General features: G+C 41.3%; 6 protein-coding genes across 6 annotated transcripts; 3 read left to right on the top strand and 3 right to left on the bottom strand.

Moving 5' to 3' along the window:
• Positions 1-342: 342 nt before the first annotated feature.
• CHS3_1 (Chitin synthase, class 3) lies at positions 343-1,836 on the bottom strand (the record flags this gene model as incomplete). The annotated part of the gene is made up of 6 exons (XM_064819940.1): positions 343-438; positions 498-701; positions 757-804; positions 861-1,136; positions 1,193-1,331; positions 1,391-1,836. The coding sequence occupies 6 exons, from the start codon at positions 1,834-1,836 to the stop codon at positions 343-345; spliced, it is 1,209 nt and encodes a 402-aa protein (XP_064683860.1).
• Positions 1,837-3,111: 1,275 nt separating this feature from the next.
• Positions 3,112-7,121, bottom strand: ATC70_000525 (uncharacterized protein; the record flags this gene model as incomplete). Its single annotated transcript, XM_064819939.1, has 2 exons — positions 3,112-5,876; positions 5,942-7,121. 2 exons carry the CDS (start codon positions 7,119-7,121, stop codon positions 3,112-3,114), a joined length of 3,945 nt encoding a protein of 1,314 aa, XP_064683859.1.
• Positions 7,122-10,041: 2,920 nt separating this feature from the next.
• Positions 10,042-10,560, top strand: atg12 (Ubiquitin-like protein; the record flags this gene model as incomplete). Its single annotated transcript, XM_064819938.1, has 1 exon — positions 10,042-10,560. One exon carries the CDS (start codon positions 10,042-10,044, stop codon positions 10,558-10,560), a length of 519 nt encoding a protein of 172 aa, XP_064683858.1.
• Positions 10,561-10,749: 189 nt separating this feature from the next.
• Positions 10,750-11,420, top strand: ATC70_000523 (uncharacterized protein; the record flags this gene model as incomplete). Its single annotated transcript, XM_064819937.1, has 4 exons — positions 10,750-10,909; positions 10,970-11,017; positions 11,091-11,171; positions 11,236-11,420. The coding sequence occupies 4 exons, from the start codon at positions 10,750-10,752 to the stop codon at positions 11,418-11,420; spliced, it is 474 nt and encodes a 157-aa protein (XP_064683857.1).
• A 358-nt stretch (positions 11,421-11,778) lies between these two features.
• On the top strand, positions 11,779-13,771 carry ATC70_000522 (uncharacterized protein; the record flags this gene model as incomplete). Its single annotated transcript, XM_064819936.1, has 2 exons — positions 11,779-13,128; positions 13,199-13,771. 2 exons carry the CDS (start codon positions 11,779-11,781, stop codon positions 13,769-13,771), a joined length of 1,923 nt encoding a protein of 640 aa, XP_064683856.1.
• Positions 13,772-14,124: 353 nt separating this feature from the next.
• PYC1_1 (pyruvate carboxylase) lies at positions 14,125-17,971 on the bottom strand (the record flags this gene model as incomplete). The annotated part of the gene is made up of 5 exons (XM_064819935.1): positions 14,125-14,435; positions 14,491-14,803; positions 14,858-15,726; positions 15,792-16,398; positions 16,487-17,971. 5 exons carry the CDS (start codon positions 17,969-17,971, stop codon positions 14,125-14,127), a joined length of 3,585 nt encoding a protein of 1,194 aa, XP_064683855.1.
• Positions 17,972-21,363: the final 3,392 nt, after the last annotated feature.

The raw sequence follows: 21,363 nt of genomic DNA, 5'->3' as shown, positions 1-21,363 counted from the left end.
ACCTCTTACAGCAATATACCCACTTCATTTGGTTCTAAGCATGTATTAGTCACTCTAATATTGGTTGTCATCATCTTGATGGAGAGGTCTTTAAAGTTTAAGTGATTCCGTTCGGTAAAAAACGATATTTTGACATATTGTACAAGTGAGCTTCATGCTGGATTTACGGCAAGATGATGATTCAACCTAATTAACATAATCTCATGGAATATCTCTATATTATGCTTGAAACTACTCAATTGAGATTAATAAAACTGAAAAGAGGAAGGCATAGCTTTAAATATTTTACACAAGTTTTTATTTTAGGATGTAAAGATATGTATTCATAAAGCAAGGAAACGATTAAAGAACAATATTAGCAGTGGTAGACGAAGAATTTATATGAGCAACATCTGAGGTGGATGATGTATTGGCTGGGATGTTGTTGATGGGATAGACCTATATTTGATAGATAGGTTAGGTAGAGCATTTGCCATTGGAAACATTTATACACATACCCAGTTTTCTTCCCAATAGGGCTGAGAAACATCATTACAAGCCAAAGCAGGAATAACATTGAACACCTTTTGGATTGTAGGCAACCATTTCTCGGTCATGTTGACAGTAGCATGATTCAATTCATGTTCAAGGACGATGTGGCCAGTCTTCTCTTTACCCGCTTTCTCTGAGTCTATCCATTTTTTAAAATATCCGTCCACCGTCTATAGAGAAAGAGGTATTAGTCAAAGAGCTTTCGTTTTGATGATCTAAACTTGCCGAAGGAGGGAGCTTTCCACCGCCCGGAGCCGGCATGTCCCAATCGTTCTATATGAAAAGAGTCAGTTTACAGATAGATCGAGATAGAGAAATTTTATACGAACCGTGTCCCAGTCCCAAAGCACTGTTCTCATGCCCATCTGCCAAGCGATTGAACGAATACGGTCATCAACATCACCTTGAGGTGGTCTCCAACATTTAGGAGTAACACCTGTTGCCTCTTTGATGGCCTTGAGGGTCCAATAAAACTCGGCAACGGCTTGCTCGTTGGTTACAGTTGTCATGGCTGGGTGAGACCAAGTGTGTACACAAATGTAATGACCATCATTTAAGGCACGCTTTGCGGCTTCAGGATAAGTCATGACATTGGAACCGATATACTACAAGTTACTTGTTAGCTTTACACACTTTAATAATGTGATCGATATCCACTTACAAAGAGATTGGCCTTCTGATTATTGTGCTCAGCCAAAAAATTGTACAATGCAGGTTCCGCATAAGCATTTTCAGTCTTTGCATCTTTACCCGTGTACAAGTTGAATGGTCCATCATCATAACTCAGGCCCCAATCACCGCTATTGAACAGGTTTTGTTATTAGTTATAACACTCTTGGAACAAAGAGATTAGACTTACTTTCTAGCACATGAGTGGAAATCAGGAGGGATCGCAATTTTGGGTTCAACACAATTTGTATCAGACCACCAGCAGTAGGGATCTTTGTCACCATCAGTATCAGGCTGAAAGTCGCCATTCTTGTCTTGATGTCTGACTCTAGCATTGGGAACTAATGACCAGTCAATTGCATTGATAGCAGCCTTTACCTCATCACTGTCAGTGGGTGGAATGGTCCAGGCATCGGGGTATCCTTTCAGTGTATAGGTAGGAAGACTGGCACTCAAGTTATAAGGACCGTAATTATATTTAGACACAACACCGGTAGCAGCAGGCATGCTAGGGAAGGAGGGAGAGTGCTGAGCAATGTACGATTTGGTATTAGTGGCACTGCCAGTAGTAGTAGCAGTAGGAGCAGCGGAAATGCCGGCGACAAGCACAATGGCGCCGAGAATGGAGTACTTCATTATTGGATAAGAGGTAATATTGAGAGAATAAAAATTGGGAACGTTGCAATCGACATTTGTCCTTATATACTAATTTCGCTAATCCAAAAAAAAATCTATATGCTCTCATACCTTTGCTCCGTTTTGTATTATTTTCGTACCTTGTGGTTTTTCGCTTTTGTTCAACATTGAACGCAGAAAAATTTACACGCTTTGAGAATGAAACAAATGCTAAAAATAGAAAAATTATCTTTTTCCAAATGTCTAAATTTGGAGAAATTATCCTAAAACGGGTACTTTGACAGCTCACGCTGTGTGATTTATATAAAAAGAAACTCACGTGTGTCCATTGCATGGCGAAAGATATCAATTCACAGCAGAAAAAGGAGAATAGCTAATTAGTGTCGTTAAATATCCAAAAGGTTGCGATAAAAGATGCACTGTCCATTGCGTCTTTTTATCCCAAATGCGTAAATAGCCTTTATTCATCTTAATGTTTTCAAATATTCTACCGGGTGAATTTATAATACATAGTAAGGGATTAGAGCAACATTGATTCATCTCAGGTCGTAGATGAAAACAAATTAAAATAGATCATGTATCGTTTGCCGTACAACCGAGAAAAATAAATAAAAGAGAACCTCGGTATACAATTCAATCGAACCAGGGGGGGTTCAGGTTGGATATAATAAAAGTAACAGGCTTTCCAATACAATTCAAATTGATAGAGCATCGTCATAATTCATCATATTTTTAAATCTTGTAGAAATAGCAAAATAAAATCACAAATATGGTAAATATATGCGTAAATGAAAGCTATATTCATAATTGAGTACAGTTATATATAATAAGGTTCGCCGCTAAATTAGAGCAATTGCATTCAAACTTACCCGCACACGCAAGGATTGTACTATATATAAAATTTTGAGCATAAAACGGAGACAGTATCACAACAATGTCGAGCCGTTGCTTGCTACAAACTAGATCTTAGTTTGGGAGAGTGCCAAGAGATGAGATGAGATGCAATTCTCCATGCAGTCAACCAAACACCATCTTTCCTGCTTACACATCAATCATTCATCAAAACTGAATATGCATTTGCTACAGTTTAAACATAGCCTATCAGTTGTTTGCGATCCTGAAAAGAGCACCTACCGTTACTCAAACGCGGCGCGCTTGCACGGTTAATAAATGCCCCCCGTTTATTTATAATACAATGAAACCACTTCTCGGCTATACTCGCAAGATGCCAGATTGGTCAATTCATACTTTTTATCATTCAGTATGTGTCTAATGTCAAACAAGACAGGACTTATGACTTGTGCACAAAACGGCAGTAAACGGGAATGATTTCACTGTATCCAGATTCTTGTGTTCAAACACCAAGATGCGCCCAAGAATTGTTGTTGCTGTTGCGATTGCTGATTTATAAGCTCTAAAGCACACAGTGATGTGGCTCGAAGAATGAGGCTCTACGCTAAACAGCATGCTGTAGTTATCAAGCTTCTTTGTTGTGAACGTGGATGAGATTGTTGTTTCAGAATCAATCAATACATCGCCTTTGGTATGTGCTGCTTGTTGATTGCCTTGATGAGGCGATTCCTCCTGCAGCTCCCCTTCTTCTGCCTTGTCTATATCTTCTTCTGCCTCTTTAATTGTATCCTCTGCGTGCTTTAGTTTGGCCAGCTTCTTGTTGTATTTTTTAATCTTATCCGGCTGATCTTTGCGCATTGCAATCTTCAGCTTCTGCTCAATTGTTTCGATCTCCTCTTCCAGTTCCTCATTGAGCACCAAAGTTGACTCTTGCTGAATGATGTTGAATTCCACATGATAGTCATTGAAACCTTCATTATTGTCGATTCGAATCTCAAATGTTCTAGCTTGTTGGTTCGTGTTTGTGATATTCAGGATTTCAGCGCAGGTGGCCTTGCAGTAAGGATAAATACTGAGTGGGTCCAACAACGCCTTGACCTGAAACGATTCAGGCCGACGCACCATGGCCTTCAAGGAGATCACGTTGGTGTCGTTCTTGTCGCGAATATTACTCACGATAAGCTGCTCAACAAAAGGACCATGTAGTGTAGGTACAAAAACAAAGTCGATTTCTCTCTTGCCAAATGCTCGAATGACACCATGCCGTCCTACATCCAGATGAAGAGCACCAGAGGCAATGGAGCCTGATTTTTTGATGGTGTACAGCAATGGCGTTTCTGACTTGTTATGCAACACAATGGTTTTATAGTGCTTTTCTCCTTTGTCCACAAGCCCAAAGTTGATGTTGCGTTGACCAACCTCCATCGATGACTTGCATACTTGAGCACGCACAATCACTTTGCGCACAACAGGGGTTTTCCTATCCTCCAAGTTTGCTTCTTCATCTTCGTCAGATGAATGGTCAAAATCAATGAGTCGAATAGACAGTGCCGCTGCTTTTTTGGTCGTCAGGGATGATTGCCAATGATCCTTCCTTGGGGTATATACAATAATGATTTCGGTTTCTTCTTTGGGGTCTAGTTGTAGAAGGGGTGTTGGCACTATCTCTCCCTTTTCAATCAATCGATCCAGCTCTGTACGCCATGCTAATTGGTATTTTACAAACTGTTCTTCTAGCGATTGTCTAGGAAACAAAGGGGTGCGGGATAATGAGCCATGCTCCAAGATGGAGATGAGGTCGTCTAATGGAACTTGGGCTTTGCCTGCAATGTCTGGCCAGTCGATGTTTTTCTGCTTCTTTTTTAGTTGCTGAGCAGTCGCTGTGATTCCTGTGCACGGGTATTCGATGCCAGGTGAATGCGGATATGGTTGCTGTTGCTGTTCTTTCCTCTTTCTTATCCGTTTTTGAGCAAATAATTTTTGGCCAGCAGCAGACGATAGTTTCTTGATGGTGGCCGTCGTATTGACAGTGGAGGATAGTTTGGCTTCCTTTGTAGCAGTTGCTATGGAAGTACCGGTTGTCACAGTGGTAGTGTCCTTGACCGACTTGCCTGACAGTAAGCGTCTGGCTGCCACCTTTCGCTGATGCTTAATTGACATTAATTGAACATGTGGCACAGTGGCTAAATCCAAGTAGGCAGTAGAAGCGTACTGCACATTTGTCATACGGGTGCGATGATTCATTGCAATCAATGTGTTTGTCACGACAGACGACGGTTTCTCAATGTCTTCTTCAAAGCGCTGAAGAGACGAGGAGGATGGCGTGGTGGACAGCAGTTTTCTCGGGTTGTATCTCTTTCTCTTGGTGTAGATGACAATTTCCTCGGGTAATGATGTGGAGATGCCTAGCAGTAAAGGAGCATCTTTAACATTGATCAATGTGCATGTGCGGATGGCAGGTGAATTGAGAGCAATGGGGCCAAAGTCCAGGTAATTGGCGCCTGTAGGTGTCAGTAGCTGGTAGAACAGTGAATGAAATGTCACTCTGTGATTGTCGACGTGCCTGCTACAAACTTCTATGATTTGGTCATTTTCTCGGTTCAGATAGTTGACTAATTTGATTTGTCTTTTATACGAGGTGTTGATCTTTCTTGGATAAATATCCAGCTTGAGCTCCACTGTGCTTTTGGGTTGAATCAGCAATTCCCCTTGAGTGCAGCTAATGACTTTGGATTCAAACACTAGTTCTACATGTGCACATATCTCTGACAGATTTGTAATGGAGATGGATTGCGATTTCTGTGTGCCGACATCTGTGTCTCCAAAGTCAATTATTTGAGGTGTAACGCTTACAAATGATGTGCACGTCTTTGCTTTGCACTGAATTAATTTAAGCTCTTTTGGTTTGGCTGACTTGTTGGGTCTGTATTCAAGCAATATACCAAAGTTGTTTTGCCGGGTGAGTTGGCCAGCGTGAACACCATTCAGCTCGGCTTTGGCAGGACGGTAGGACACTTGGATGATTCTCTCAGCACCTGGACGCAGTATCATGTCTTCGATCTTTGTTGTGTTCTCTTCCTGTTGATCTTGGTATTGTTTGATGGGTAACGTCGATGTCGATGATGAGGAGGTGCTTGTATTGTGCGCATACATTTCATTGAATACGGTCAACATGTCAAAGTCTACATCTATGTGATTGTGTAGATGAGCATGTTAATTTTAATCCCTGTGTATCACAAGATAAATAACGTACCTGTTGAAGTATATGAATTGATAGACGATGCATAATCTTCCTGAGAGGAGTATGTTTTAGCACTGGGTGAAATGGGCCTGGCGAACAAGGTGTCTGGTGTATTTGATTGCTGCGGTAGTGGCAGCTGCTTTTCCGTGATGCTGGTGTTCGTGGAGAGTGTGGGTGTGCTGTTGCTGTTATCGCATTCCAGCTCTTGATCCTCTGGTTTTGCCTTAACATTGAATGCTAATTCAGCCCCTCCTTCTGAGCTAAAGCGCACCTCGATTGCCGATTCGCTTACATTGTTCAATACCATCTGTTGCATCGACCAGTGACCAGCAATACAATCGCCAAAGTCCAATATATTGCCACTGCTCACCATCAGTGTGTCTCTATGCATGAATCGCTGTATCGTCGCGTGAATCTTGGTTTGAATAACATTCTGGACATCGTTGATATTCTCGATCTGAAGATCATAGTTGAACTTGCCGACCTCTTTTGGCGTAAAAACAACTCTAAATGTATAGATGGAGAAAGGGGCAATCGGCTCGAATGATCCCAGCGTCATAAACGTGCATGCATCTACAAATTGCAACCAATCATCATCGCTGCTTCCGTATTGTTGCTGTTCATTCAGATCCAAAGTGTTCAATCGCCAGTGAAGATCAATAGCAGAAAGGTTACGTATGGTTACATCCTTGATGTATGTTTCGCCTACGACGCTATCCTCGAAGATAAGCCCAGTGTCAAGTTCGTCAGCAGCCAGCACAGACTGACATACAGTAGCATGAAAGTCTATATTTAAGGTGTAATCAAGAGAAGCGAATCGAATGATGCCCTTTACGGTTCTAAATACAAATGACGGCTGCTGCCTTGCCTCGGGTAAGAATGCAATGATGAATGAGTGTGTTTGTTGTGGTTCCAATTCGATACTATGAATATGGTTGACGTAATTAAACACTTGATTAAATTGTGAAAAGTCTTGTGGTGTGTTGACTGTATTTGTTGCCACAGAGGTCGTCTCGCTGATGTTTTCATTGTGGAGCTGGAAGATGACTTGATCTTTCAAATCGCTAGCATCAAGCTGTATACACAAGTAGTTGTCTGTTAAATTGCTTATTTCAAACTGCTGTAAAGAGTGGAATCCATTATCGTATACTTGGTCAAACTTGATTTCATCGGCATTCAATTTGAATGTCATTCTGTGTGTCCAAGGGGATAAAGAGAGAGAGAGAGAGAGAGAGAGATAAAGAATAAAATGGGGAGTGAGAGAAAAGAAGGCAAGAAAATATAAAAAGAGGGAGTGTTACATTTCAGCCAACTTTAATCACGATGAAAGATCCTCTGACTAGTATATATTTTTTTACAATATGCTGTTGCTATCTTGGTAGTGGCTTTAATCACGTTCCTAACACAGTGATTCCTGTTTTAGATGACAAGAAATGTCGATGTTTGAACCGATGCGTATCTTTGGAAGGTGGTACGCGCTATACAAGTGTCCATACAGTTAGGAGTTTCTTGAATATACAAGCATGAATAAGATTGGGTTTATGAAATCTTTTTTGTTCTGCAAGAATACAGTAATGTAAAAGATCACCAATGCTTAAATTATCTTACGAAACTAAGCAATTCAGATGTACAGCTTCACATCTTCTCAAACAACAATGACAGCAATAGGCATGCATACGTAAATGATACATTCAGCATAAAATATAGTCGTTTCAATGTAATGTGCAACAGTAATTTAAATATCGACCCTCATGTACAACATGTATCCACAATTCGTCATAAGTGACATAATTTTGAAAGGATTTAAATCATGGCTCCAGAGCTCAAATGCTCGACAAATCATACACGCTTTGTCTACCTTGAAAGAGCCGTTACATCATGTGATGAACTGAATTTGACCTTACTTATGTCACTTACCATTGGATTACAACAGAACATATCTATATTCAGGCACTGATCTCTCCAAGAACGATTTCAATCAGTCGCTCTCAAGGGGTACTTATCTCCTACTGCTCAGCATTGATAACTTTTTTTTTTAATTTTCTTGAGATGCTTCTCTTGAATATAGGCTATTTACTGAAACTCCACTTTTTAATTGTGTACATTAATCCACCATGTACAACCTGCCACTGCAAATCTGACTCTTCTAGGGCACTTTGCGTCTGTAGCATTGAAAACACTCCATCTACAGGCAGGTGGCAGAGTTGCAATACCTCTCAGCCTTCAAAAGTATGCAAATTACAGTGTAATTTAGATGAATCTGAGCCGTGATTTCTCGCGTTGAAAGCCGTTCTAGGCCACCAGAATAGCACCAAACAATTGTTCTCACTTAGCACTTGCTTACTGACACCTTTGCTCAACTTTTTGGGCCAAAAAAAAACATGGCCATAAAATCGACCAACAAGCATGAGGGGTACCTCATGGTTTTTTTTACGAAAATCAAGCGATCGCGTTTTTGACCTTGATAATGAAGGCTTTTACTATGGTATGTATCAGTTCAAAATGTTTCTCTTGATCCAAAGCAGCCTCTGAAACCACTTTTATGAGGTTTTCATATGTAAAATCTGGCTATTTTCGCTGAAAACCTCATTTTATCTTTTACCAAGTTGCTCAATAATTTTATTCAAAACACTTATTACAGTTAACACCATTGGAAGCGCCTTGAAAAGTACTTTAAGAATGTATGAGGAACCGTAGGGTGATTATTACATTTTATATAGTCGAATATCATAAAGTAGATTTAAAAAGTCGAAGAAAGCAAAATCTGTCCAATCTTGAACAAAAAAAAAAATAGCTGAGTTTGTATTGATTTTGGCGGCGGCACTGCTGCTGGCTGATCTAAATGCCTTTCTGATAATGACAATGATGATTGCGATGCTGATTAAAAGGGGATCATGGAATTGAAAGGGCAATTGCTTAGCGCAAATACTTTTTTGGGGGAGTTTTGCCTCATGGAGGTGTCTTTTGCAATGACAATATCTCAAAAAAGTCGCTGTAGATCTTACACAAGTCCTGTATTTACTTATGACCAGTTTTATGTCGCCATCTTATTAAGAGCATCAGCAGCAGCGATTGATATGTCAATTCTATCATCAGGAAATGGCGATTATGATGTAGAAATGCTGCATAAAACTTGAATTTTCTTTCGCATTGTCCCAATAATAGGCTTTGTTTGATATCAGTGTAAGCAAAATGGATGCTGAGGGAGATACCTCCTCTCCTCCTCCTGGCTCTGATATAACCTTTCTTTTGCTAACTAATAATTGGCTGTTTAAAATCTACTTGATATACCAAAATGTTATAATATCTGATTTAAAATGTCTTTGGCGAGAGCCCACAGGGCGGCGCCGACATTGAGCGTAGCGAAATAGATTGGCTAGTAGTATATGTGCATATAAATAATAGTACAGCTGTGGATTCTTTCATACTATGAGCTAATTCACTGTATTGACCCTAAAATCAACATGAAATGTTTAATATTTGTATTTGAAAACATATAACAAAAATACCTCATGTAAATACCTCTTCCAAGTATATACATCTATATATATATTTATATACATTTTTTTACGAGTACTGCAAACCTTCCAACCTATGAGAACTGTGTGAGGAATGAGACGAATCAAAGAAGGCATTCCGAGTGCATCATGAATAGGCACGTGAGAGGGCCATTTTGAACATATGGTGCAAAATTGTCTGGTAATGTATACATGCTTTGTTTCTGATCTAGCGCTTCCTGTTGCATGCTCGGTAACATATATGCATGAAATGAATCCAATGCTTTTTTTTTTATTGTTTCTATGCAAGTGTGTCACTGTTTCTTGATATGCCTATAATACAACAAATAGGCAATTATTTATATGGAATTGCATCTTATAGAACAATGCTCATATTACAAAATATTGGTGTGTTTTGTTGATTTTTCATGTCGTGTATCCGTAAAACAAAGCTCGGAGCAAATACTAAAAAAGAAAAATGGATAAAATACACTAAAAAGAAGGTTTTGTACCTGATGATATTTGACATTGTAACTTTATAATTCGTATAAATACGCCTTGATTCATTCAAAAAAAAGTTTTTTCTCCCCTCCTCAAACTCTTCATTACGCCACCATGGATCCTCTACTCTCTTATACCAATGTACATTCAAGCTCCTTGCAATTACTCTCTTCATTTATATTTAAAAAGCCATCCTCTGTGGCATCCATAGCCAATGTAAACCCAATCAAATCACCCAGCAGCATTGCCACACATCTATTCGCCGCTACGAGCAACAAACCATGTATATTACCTCAGCAGCCACAAGCATCCATTGAATTATCACTGTTACTAAAAAACACATGCTGCATGATTGGGCCACTCCATCCAAATGTACCAGGAGCGATCGAAAAGAAGGATCCGCCAGCAGCGGAACAGCCCAAACGGCCTGCTTGGACCGAGTCGCATGCTTATTTACGAGGAAAACGATCCAATGCAGAAGCACTTCGCATTCTATCAATGGAATTAAACATGATCCGTGCCTCCAAGATCACAAGATCGCTGAGACCAAGGCGTACTTTTCAAGCTAAAAGGCAGGACGAGTTTATTTGGGGCCGCTCTAGCTCTTTACGGATCAACAGCACTCCACTATGATTATACAAACAAATACAATAAACATGTTTCATTCCAATACAGCTTTCGCCATTTATCGTAATTGGTTGTCGATGTGTTTTGTGACAATTGCATCACTTGGGCGAATGATGATACTTGACGTAGTACGAGAAAAAGGCATCTAACAAACATTTCTTTTTTCTTTTTTTTTCTTTTCTCTCTTGATACTTTATGCTCTTACGTTTTGCCAAGAGATTACCGCTACAAGTACTTGCTAGAAGACAGCCGCTTATTAAACCCTTGATTGCAACGAAACTCATGTCTACTAAAACTGATGCTGAATGGAGAGTCGTCTTGACGCCAGAACAATTCCGTGTGCTGCGTCAAAAGGGTAAGGCTTGCATATAGTTTGAATCTTGAAAGCCATGCCCACATCTACATGTACCGATAGGAACGGAAGCAGCTGGAACAGGCGAATATAATAAATTCAACAAGAAGGGTAATATGTTATACTATCATCCAGTGTGCGCCTTCTCTGCTGACCTCATCTATACATGCCATTTTAACATTAGGCGTCTATCATTGCGCTGGATGTGATGCTCCTCTTTATGTTTCGGATACAAAGTTTGACAGTGGATGCGGGTGGCCTGCTTGTGAGTGTTTGTTGTGTGGTCTGATGTGAAGTAGTGTATGCTAATCATGCTGGATGCATTATAGTCTTTGATAGTATTCCTGGCGCACTTGTTAGGCACGAGGATAATTCGCATGGCATGCAACGCATCGAAATTTGCTGCGCTAAATGTGGAGGACACTTGGGACATGTATTCAAAGGTGAACGGTTCCCTACGCCTACTGACGAACGTCATTGTGTCAACAGTATCAGTCTCAAATTTAAGGAATAAAAGCACTCTGTTTCCAATCAGATGCTGATGACCTGCTTGCCAGTAGCCGAGATCATTGATGCTTGCATTGTTGTTTGTATGCTGTATAGAGAGAAAAAAAAAAAAAAAAAAAAAAGTATGATCTTGTACTTGAGAATGTGGTACCGCTACAAGAAGGCAAAACGTCATTTGGGATGACCTTGTCGATTTTATTTGGTTCATGCAAGATACACATCTCACTCCCATTTGAAAGCTTCCATTTGAGATCCGCATCTTTTTGTTGACTCATGTGGGGGACTGTCCATATCTTATCTATCTACATCGCCATAAAAAGAAACTAGGGCACAAAACTCATCTTTATCCTCTCTGCTATCACAACATGAAGTTTGGCAACTACCTCCAGGATAGAAAGTCTCAGTTACCAGCAACCTATGCAGAGAACTGTATTGATTACAACAGCTTGAAATCCTTTTTAAAATCAGATGTGTATTCTCATTCCATTAAACTCGAGAATACGGAAAAGCAACAGCCCTTTGCTCAACTGGTTTCTGAGCGACTCGGCCAGTTACAGAAATGCGAGGTCGTCTTTATCGAAAAGCTGGATACTCAGGTGGAAAGAGCGACTCAATTCTTTGAACAAGAAACCAAATCACTGACATCCTTAGCAGCAGATGATGCAACCAAGGAAACAGCCATGGATTTGTTGAAAAAGATCATCACATTGGAGAGATTTGTGTTTTTGAATTACACTGGTATCACCAAGATCCTCAAAAAGAACGACCGCCATTCAGGCTTATCGCTGTCTGAGCCTTACTTGCAACGAGTGGCTGCCCTACCTTTGGTCAAGGCAGAAGCATTGACTCAATTGAAACGCAGTGTCATGATCAAGTTGAATAATCAAACGCCAGACACCAAACCATCGCCCATCATGGTCAGAAGCCGCTCATCTCAAATCAACCCTTCCACCGTCTTGCCTCCCACCTTTGTTGGCCCCAATCAGAAAGTGTTGGTGTCGCTGTCCGGCCCTCATGGCACTGACATTGTAGGCGCTGTGCTGGATTGTCTCGCCCGTCATCCGTGTGATATCGATGACTTCATGCTCTCCCGTCTTTACCACAATGTCACATTCGGTGTATTGATTACATTGCAGTCTGACAATGTAGCTGTGTTCCGTGATCTTGCTGAAGCTGCTCAAAAGTGGGATGCTACCTTGACCTATGACATTCCCGATTCGCAAGCAACAGAGCCTCTCATCCGCGAGCAAAAGGAAAAGATTAAGAAAGAGAAGCGTTCATCTGCTTCATCCACCACCAGTGCACCCGTCTATATCCCTCCTTCATTGGAAGAAGCTCCCTACTCTGAACGTACCAAGTACGCTGCTACCATCTTGAACCAAAACGGTCTCAACTCCACCTTCCTGAGCGAATGGACACATCTCTTGTTGAAGCACCATATTTCAGTTGAAAAGATGATCCGTCTGAACAGAGATAACGACAAGCTTTCCTGCGCTGATCTTCGTCTGAGTGTCCCTCGTGGCATGGATATGAGTGCATTACGCACAGAGTTGATTGGTTTGTCTACAAGCTATGGTACAGACATTGCCTTCCAGCGTGATGATGTATACAGAAAGAACAAGAGATTAGTGGTATTTGATATGGATTCTACGTTGATTTACCAAGAGGTGATTGATGAAATTGCCAGACATGCTGGTGTGGTGGATCAAGTTTCTGTAAGTATAAACCTTTGTAGTATCGGTACAACACGAGTGGACTTACTCATCGTGCCTCGTGCATTTGCAGGCTATCACTGAGGCTGCCATGAATGGTGAAATTGATTTCAAAGAGTCATTGCGTCGTCGTGTGGCTCTTTTGAATGGAACAAGTGTGGGTGTATTGGAGAATGTCAAGCAGATCCTTACCTTTACCGAGGGCGCTCGTTTCTTGTGTCGCGCATTAAAGAAGCTTGGATTCAAATTAGCTGTGATCAGTGGTGGATTCATGCCTTTGGCTCTCTACGTCAAGGCCGAGTTGGGATTGGATTATGCTTTTGCTAATCAATTAGAGGTATCATCTGATGGACTGACACTTACTGGTAAGACGATTGGTCCTATTGTCGATGGTATTCGCAAAGCCGAGTTACTGGATGTCATTGCACAAGCTGAGGGATTGTCCCTAAAGCAAGTGATTGCAGTGGGCGATGGTGCTAATGACCTGTGGATGCTGAACAAGGCCAGTCTTGGTATTGCATTCAATGCCAAGCCTCGCGTGCAAGAACAAGCAAGAGCTAGAATCAATCAAAAAAGTCTGAAATACGTCTTGACCCTGTTGGGTTATTCTGAGCAAGACATGGAAGAGTTGGGCGCAAACAATTAACTTACAAAGTATATAGACAATAAACATACCTTTCTAATCGATGCTGTTTAAAACAATGCTAAGCCTGTATATAATGCAGAAGCCGAAAGACTTGTGAGGCAGATGGTATAGTGCTTGTATATGTTGCGATTTTATTACTATATATCTGGTTGATGGTATAGAAGAAGGTAAAGAGTTATAAAATACAGTTTAGCAAAAGGAAGGAGAGAACGACTAGTACAATATCAATACGTAATAGCAGTATGATTAAACGTGAAAACAAAAAGAAAAGAGAAAGATAAAACATAGCATAAGCGAAAGAGAGAGAGAGAGAGAGAGAGAGGTAATGTATAATGCTTGACAGGTGATGTAGATTATTTTTGTATCAACGTGGATGGTTTTGGCGAAACAGCACTGGCATCAGCCTGATGCACTTGCGGTGTTTGTTGCGGCTGCTCTTCTTGAGAGGTTCTGACTGCAGTAGGACGTGTCGATTGTAAGATCCATTCATGCTGGAATGCCCTTTCTGGACTGAGTCGCTTGGCAGGATCCCATTGCAAACATTGCTGGATAAAGTCAAGGAAGAGTGCGTCGTTGCATCGCAGAGCTTGGTTGAGACTCTTTGCTCCTGCCTTGCGTTTCTTGCCGCGAGAATTGCACACCACGCGAGGTTCGCCACGACGGTCTGGGTTAGATGGCTGTTAGTCCCTTAGTGTGTCTATACATTACTCAAAACGTACCAAAAAAGAGATTGCGTCTCTCACTTAGTTGAATCAATTCAGGATCAGGCACACCCAACACCTCCATGATACAAGCAAGCTGCTCTTGCTCATTCTCACCTGGGAAGATGGGCACGCCAGTGTACAATTCGGCAATGATGCAGCCTAGACTCCACATATCAATTGCCATGGTATAATCAAGACCCAGTATGATCTCTGGCGATCTGTAGAATCGACTCTGGATATAGGTATATACGCGCTGATGCTCCAAACAACTGCTGCCAAAATCAATGACTTTGATGGTACTCTTGGTAGGGTGTTTGAGCAAGATATTCTATTCAAACACAAGGTCAGCGGCCATGATGCGACTGCAATCATATGTACATACCTCTGGCTTCAGATCACAATGGATCACACCATGTCTGGACAGCAAGGACAGCGAACGGAGCAGCTGGATGGTGAAGCGTTTGATCAACGTAATGTGAAATCCCTGAAAGTTGTTGATCTTGATGAACTCGTACAGATTCATACTCAAGCATTCGCAAGCAATACAGAGATGGTTTCTGAAATAAAAGCTATCTGTCATTTTGACATTGTGGTGTCTGTCTTCAGGATCCCACTTCACCAAGTCGCTGAGGATTTTGACTTCGGTTTTTGCCTGAGCATAGAATCGCTTCTTGTTGCGTATCAGTTTCACAGCGACGGTAGAGGCGGTTTTATGGTCATAGCATTTCACCACTTGACCGAATGATCCTCTGCCTAGCTCTTCCAAAATCTCGTAACGATAAGCTAAATGGTCGCTTGTCACACTCTTGTAATCGCCACGTTCATCATCATAGCCATAGTTCAGGGCAGCATTGTCGGGCATAGCTTGGTATTTCTTTGCATGATGGCCCACAAAATAGACTTCAGGGTAGCCTTGGATTTCGTTTTGCTCGTAAGGGCTGAGATGATGGCCGTAAAATTTGATGGCAATAGACGGTGATTTGGGCACACCTGGACTGAAGGCTTCCACCATTTCCTTGTCCCACATCATCAGTGTATCCTTGATGCGTTGAGGGCGAGCTCTTTCCTCTGCTGTGAGCAACTGTGTGTATTTATCGTTCACATCATAGCATTGACTCTTGCGTGGCCTGTACTCTCCTGTCGCATAAGCGCTGGGCGATCGACGGCTGGTTTTACTATCATCCTCATGAATGGCGTGCTGAGCTACCATGGCTTCCAGCTTTTCGCGCAGACTAATGGCACGATGGCGCCCTAATAATGCATTTAATACATCCAACGTACATTCACAAAGTGATCTCTCATAATGCACCACTTACCCTTGTCTTTATCGAGGGAGGATTCGTCAGCGAGCGAGTTCTTTCTGCTGTTGGAAGAATAAGTGGATCCACTCAACTTTCTTGGGTATTCTGGCTCCTCTTGCTGTTGCTGCTGCTGCGTCGATGATGCTGATCGAAGCGAAGACTTGTTATTCGTGTCCAATACAGCCAAGCTCTGACGACGTGTTGATCTTGGTCGCACACGCGGGGATGCAGAAACAGGAGACGCTTTTAATGGCGGTGTAACGACGGTAGTCGACGATGGCGCTTTTAATGATGCACGTCTCGATGTAGAGATACCCAAATGGCTCTGCCCTTTGGCTCTTCTCGTGGAGAGCGATTTTTTGGGTGGTGTTACAACATTGGCTTCAGCAGAGGACGACGAAGAAGAGCTAATTGGTATGGGTGTTGTGTTGGCAGATGACATGGACATTCTCTTTTTAGTGCTGATCATTCGATTCGTGCTGACAGTTGCTTTGATGGAGGGCGATTTGGGTGTTCTTTTTGCGTTTGCTTTAGGCATGTTAAGTCTGATAGGCTCCACCTTCATGGGAGGCAATTGCACAGAAGTGACATTGGGAGGTTTGGCTAGACTACCTGGCAGGGTCTACATATTGCAAATCAACCCTATGTCAATACACACACACACACACACACACACACACTAGCTGGTCTATTGCTATATAAATATTTACCTTGCCACGTTTTCGAACCGTCTTCTTCAGCGTCTGTTGTTGCTGCTGCTGCTCATCTCCTGTTGTGTTACCATTCTCTTTAGACCATCGTTTGTTTGGGGGTGCAGGATTAATGGGCGATTCCTGGTTAATCACACTCTTTCGCCTTGACATTCTCGCTGCCATCATGGAGGGAGAAGTAGGCAGCCCCTCTTTCAAGCTTTCGGTTCTGGACATTCTTCGGTTGTATAAGGCATCTGTGTCCAAGCCCAATGACTTTTTTCTTGTTCTCATTGCTTTGGAAATAGCAGTAGGCTTCTCATCTCCGCTGCTTGTTCCTGATGCTGCTGTTGCTGCTGTGCTTGCGATAGTCTCCTCAGTGTCTACTACTAAATCAGGACATTGTTGTTGTTTTTGGTGCATTTCACGAGCCTTAGCAGTAGCTGCAGCTAAAATCGATCTTCTCTTTAATGCAGACACCGGGTTACTGACGAGAGTGGGAGACGACGATTCGCGATCATCTTCGCTGGTGGTAAACGAAGGGGACTCGGCACCCTTTTGTATAGCATTGCTCTTTCTTCGTCTGGGCGAAGACGAATTCCTTGCTGAAGTGGTCGATAATGGCGAATTGGCTAATGAGTGTCGACGTTGCTGATCTGCTAATGTGGGCTTCATGTAACTAGCACCGGCAGCCGAGGTGTCATTTGTTGCGGTGGTGCCTGGGGGAGTTAATTTCGGTCTTTGTGGTGGTTGCTGATGAGGAGTCAGTAATGTAGCACCACTGGATAGTGTGCGTCTTCTTGTAGGTTGCTCTAAGCTACGAAGTTTCTCTTTAGTCATACTGGATCTACGTTTTGCGCTAGTAATCATGTCTACAACATTTTGTTCTGAGTTTAGTATTTGTTTTTGTTGTTGTTGAACACGGGTTGCTGTTGTTGTTGTTGTTGTTGTTGCCTTCTTTTCATTATTCAATAGCCTTAATTCTTGTTGCGCTAACCTTCGCTCTACTGCAAGTGTATCACGTAATGTGTCCGCCAACTTGATGAGCCCACCGTTGCCGCTGCTGCTGTTATTATTTACATTGGATTTCGCAGAGGATAATGCACCTGACAATGTTTGTCTTCGTCCTTGAAGCAAAGTGGAAGGTTTCTTTGTAGTGGATATCGAATCGTTGGACTTTTTAGTGTTGATGGTGTTGAGCCTTGGTGACGCTGTGGAAGAAGCCAAACTTGTTCTTCTGTTCATCTCGACTTGGGTTGTGCTTTTTCTTCGCGTATCCAGATACTTTTTGGTATTCATCGACTTTTTGGTATCATATCGATCCGCTTCTGCAAACGCCTCATATATTCCAGATTGGCTCATGCCACTGTCTGCTGTATTCAGTGCACGAGACCGACTGCTGGCGGTGGATCTTGCGTATTTGCCGCCGGCTACTCCACCTCCTCTACCGTTATTGACTCCCTCTTTCTCAGTTGCTGATTTGTCGTATAAACCATGTTGTTGCATATGAATCCAAGATTCTGTTATATATGGTTTAGTTACAGTAGATGATGACATGAAGCTACTAGTAACTTGCTTTTTATCGTTCGTTAGAAAATTTTAAGCAAAGATAAAAGAACTGATGTACTGGAAATGTTTATATCTGAAGTGTGAGATATACGAGATATAGACTTCAAGTAAATCCCAAGATGTTTTGGAGAAAAAGGAAAAAGAATGGGGAAGAAAGAGAGAAAGAAAGAGAGAGAAAGAGTGTGTGTGTGTGTGTGTGTATGTTTGTGGGTTGAAATAGAAAAAGCTTAAATTTAGGAGAAGAGCTCTTTTCAAGAAAAAAAAAACAGATCTCTCTGTGGTCTGTGTGAAAATAAAGGAGAAGAGAACAGATGTGGTGGTCTATTCGGTGTCCTTGCTTCATTTTCGTCACTGTCAAAAAAATATTGCAACTGTGTAACTGGCAAACGAGGTCGTTGAACCATATATAAATCAATGACCGCATTGTATACACATTATTGCATGTTTCTTTCCTTCTTCCATTTTGATGACACTATCTCAGTTTTTGCCTACGCTGAAGTGCCCCACCTGTCAGATCCACATCGGCATGAAAAGCCTGCCATCGCATGTGTGTCCTTGTGCTGAACCTGTAAGTTTCATACAATCAAATCATGAGCTGTCCCCCCCTTTCTTTTCCTTTAAACTCCTTATTGCAATCATGATGTAGCATCGATTTTCTCAGATTTCACACTATGAGGATAACAATGAATTGCTAGGCCAAATCAACGCAAAAGCCGTAAAGAGGCCTGATCTCAGGGAATTGATACAACAGAGGTTCCAAACAAGAACCAATCCTGTCAATCCATGTTGTCGGTGTCACCACAGTAATGCATCCATCTTGATTGCGGACAAGCTCTATCATACAAGGTGCTTTTCCTGTTTTATATGCCATGCTCCTCTGGATCGAGATATACCAGGTGTATTCGAGGGCCAGGTATACTGCACGAGACACTACAAACTGGCTGTTACCCGACTCTTACAATGTGGCACATGGTAAACATCCGAGTATACCATACTATCTATACTCCTTAATTTCTACAAACTAATGGTATATATTACAGTGAAAAATCCATAGCATCATTTGTGAGACCGACGATTGCCATGAACCAGTTTTTTCATCCAGAGCATTTAAGATGCTTTCATTGTCATAAAGCGGTCGATCCAAACACAACAGGCTTAAAGGAGCGGAAGGGCAAGCTCTACTGCCAAACGGATTACAATGCACTCTTTCTGCCCAAATGTCAATCGTGTCAAAGGGCAATTGAAAAGGAAGCTGTAATCTCAATTGACGGTAAATTGAAAGGAAATTGGCATAAATATTGCTTCAAATGCCAAGTAAATCATCTGAAATACAAGTTTATATTTGTTTTTATATATTAATGTGTTTATTAGATGTGCGGTGCTCCATTTCCAAATAATCAATTCTATGTTTATGACAATGCACCCTATTGTAAACTGGATTACCACAAACTGAATCACTCTATTTGCCATACATGTTCTCTACCCATTGAAGGTGGCTGTGCCGAAACGTCAAACAATTGGAGATTCCATCCAGCCTGCTTCACATGCCATGTAAGAATACTCAGCCATCACGCACATTAGATTTGACATGCCAACTTTCTTCTGTAATAGATCTGTAAATCTCATATTCAAAATGTCTATTATATATCTCGTGGAAACATCTACTGTAAAGAGCATTATCAATCTAAATTGTCTAATTTATCATAATATATGTGAAACATTCTTTGTTTTTCAATAATATGCGCCTGTCTCCGCTTATGTGTTTACCTAGCTCTGCGTAAATGCTAACAAATATCACAACCAAACTGCTATGTCCTGCATAAGCCCTTTGGCTATTAAGAGCTCTATGTGATAAAGGTAAGCTTTTAAGTTATATTTTATAGGGGTCTGAGAAACTCACCAAACAGGTAGGCCCTGTTGATTACAATCAGAAGCCTGCATGAATTGACTGCAAATGAAGAGCGAGGCCATGAAGCAGGCTGCTCAGCAGTTCAATCTACCCTAGAAGACATCTCACATCTAAATCCTCTTTGGTAATGCCAAATGCTAGTCCATCCCAGCAACAAACCGGCACACCTGAGTCTTAAAAGATGTTCCTGAATCATGCTTCAATTGTTGATTCAGGGCACTTTGGGCGGTTACTTTGAATCAGGCAACTATTGATTTCCATCAACTCAGGGCTGCTGATTTGACGTCAAATAATCCGACGCATAGACTCTTTAACAGAAAGCGTGCTTGAATCTGAATATCCAAGATTGCATCAATCAAAACCGACATCAAAACCATTCCTAAAGCCTGCTTGATCTCCACTTTTTAAATATTCACCATCATATGAGGGCTCTATAAGTGGTCTTTAGCAATGAATTTGGCTCTTTGACGTTGTCCCACGTCTGTATTTATAGGATCAATCCATGTATGGATAGATAGCATGCCAGCAACACTTCTTAGTGCGCAATAATATGCAAAGCAGAGCGAAATCTAGACGCATTCAATCCATAATTTCTCGTGTTAGACGCCATTTCAGGCCGCCAGAATAACATCAAACAATTTCTCTTGTCTAGCACCTCGTTTTTGACACCTTTGCCCAACTTTTTTGGGATCGTCAAAAATCGACTCCAAACCATGAGGGATACCTCATGATTTTTATTGAAAATCAAACGATCGCGTTTTTGACCCCAAAAATAAAGACTTTTACTATGGTGTATATTTGTTCAAAATGTTTCTCTCGATCCAAAGCAGCTTCTAAAGTCTTGTTTGCGAGATCTTGATATGTAAAATCTTGACATTTTTGCTAAAAGCCTCATTTCATATTTTACCAAATTGCTCAATAATTTTATTCAAAGCATTTATTATTATTAGTACCATTGGATGCGCCTTGAAAAGTGCTCCAAGAAAGCTTAAGAGGGTATATGGATACCACTACATTTTATGTAGTCGAATCTGGTAAAATAGGTCGAACTGAATCCAAAAAGTTGAAAAACCAACAAATCAGGACAGAAAGTCGAGCGAAGATTTATTAATTTTTGGCTGATGGCAAATGCATCTCTCATTACTGTATTCGATGTTTTCGAAGCTAATAAGAAAGGTTCTGAGAACTAAAAGCGATTATAGCATAGCCTGACTACTGAAATTTGCTTTAGTAGTGTATATTTATACTAGACAATCAATCTCGCTACGCTCGATGATGGCGTCGTCCTGCAGGTTATCGCCAAAGACATTTCAAATCAGAGATAATAAAAATCTGGCATATCAAGTAGATTTTAAACAATCATTTAATAGTAAAATAAAAGGCTATACCCGAGCCGGGAGGAGTTGTTATCCATTCGCTG

Source organism: Mucor velutinosus, assembly GCF_035048745.1.
Source record: "Mucor velutinosus strain NIH1002 chromosome Unknown tig00000041, whole genome shotgun sequence".
Lineage (NCBI taxonomy): Eukaryota > Fungi > Mucoromycota > Mucoromycetes > Mucorales > Mucoraceae > Mucor > Mucor velutinosus.
The sequence above is the reverse complement of the archived record's forward strand: the minus strand, read 5'-3'. Positions and strand labels throughout refer to the sequence as shown.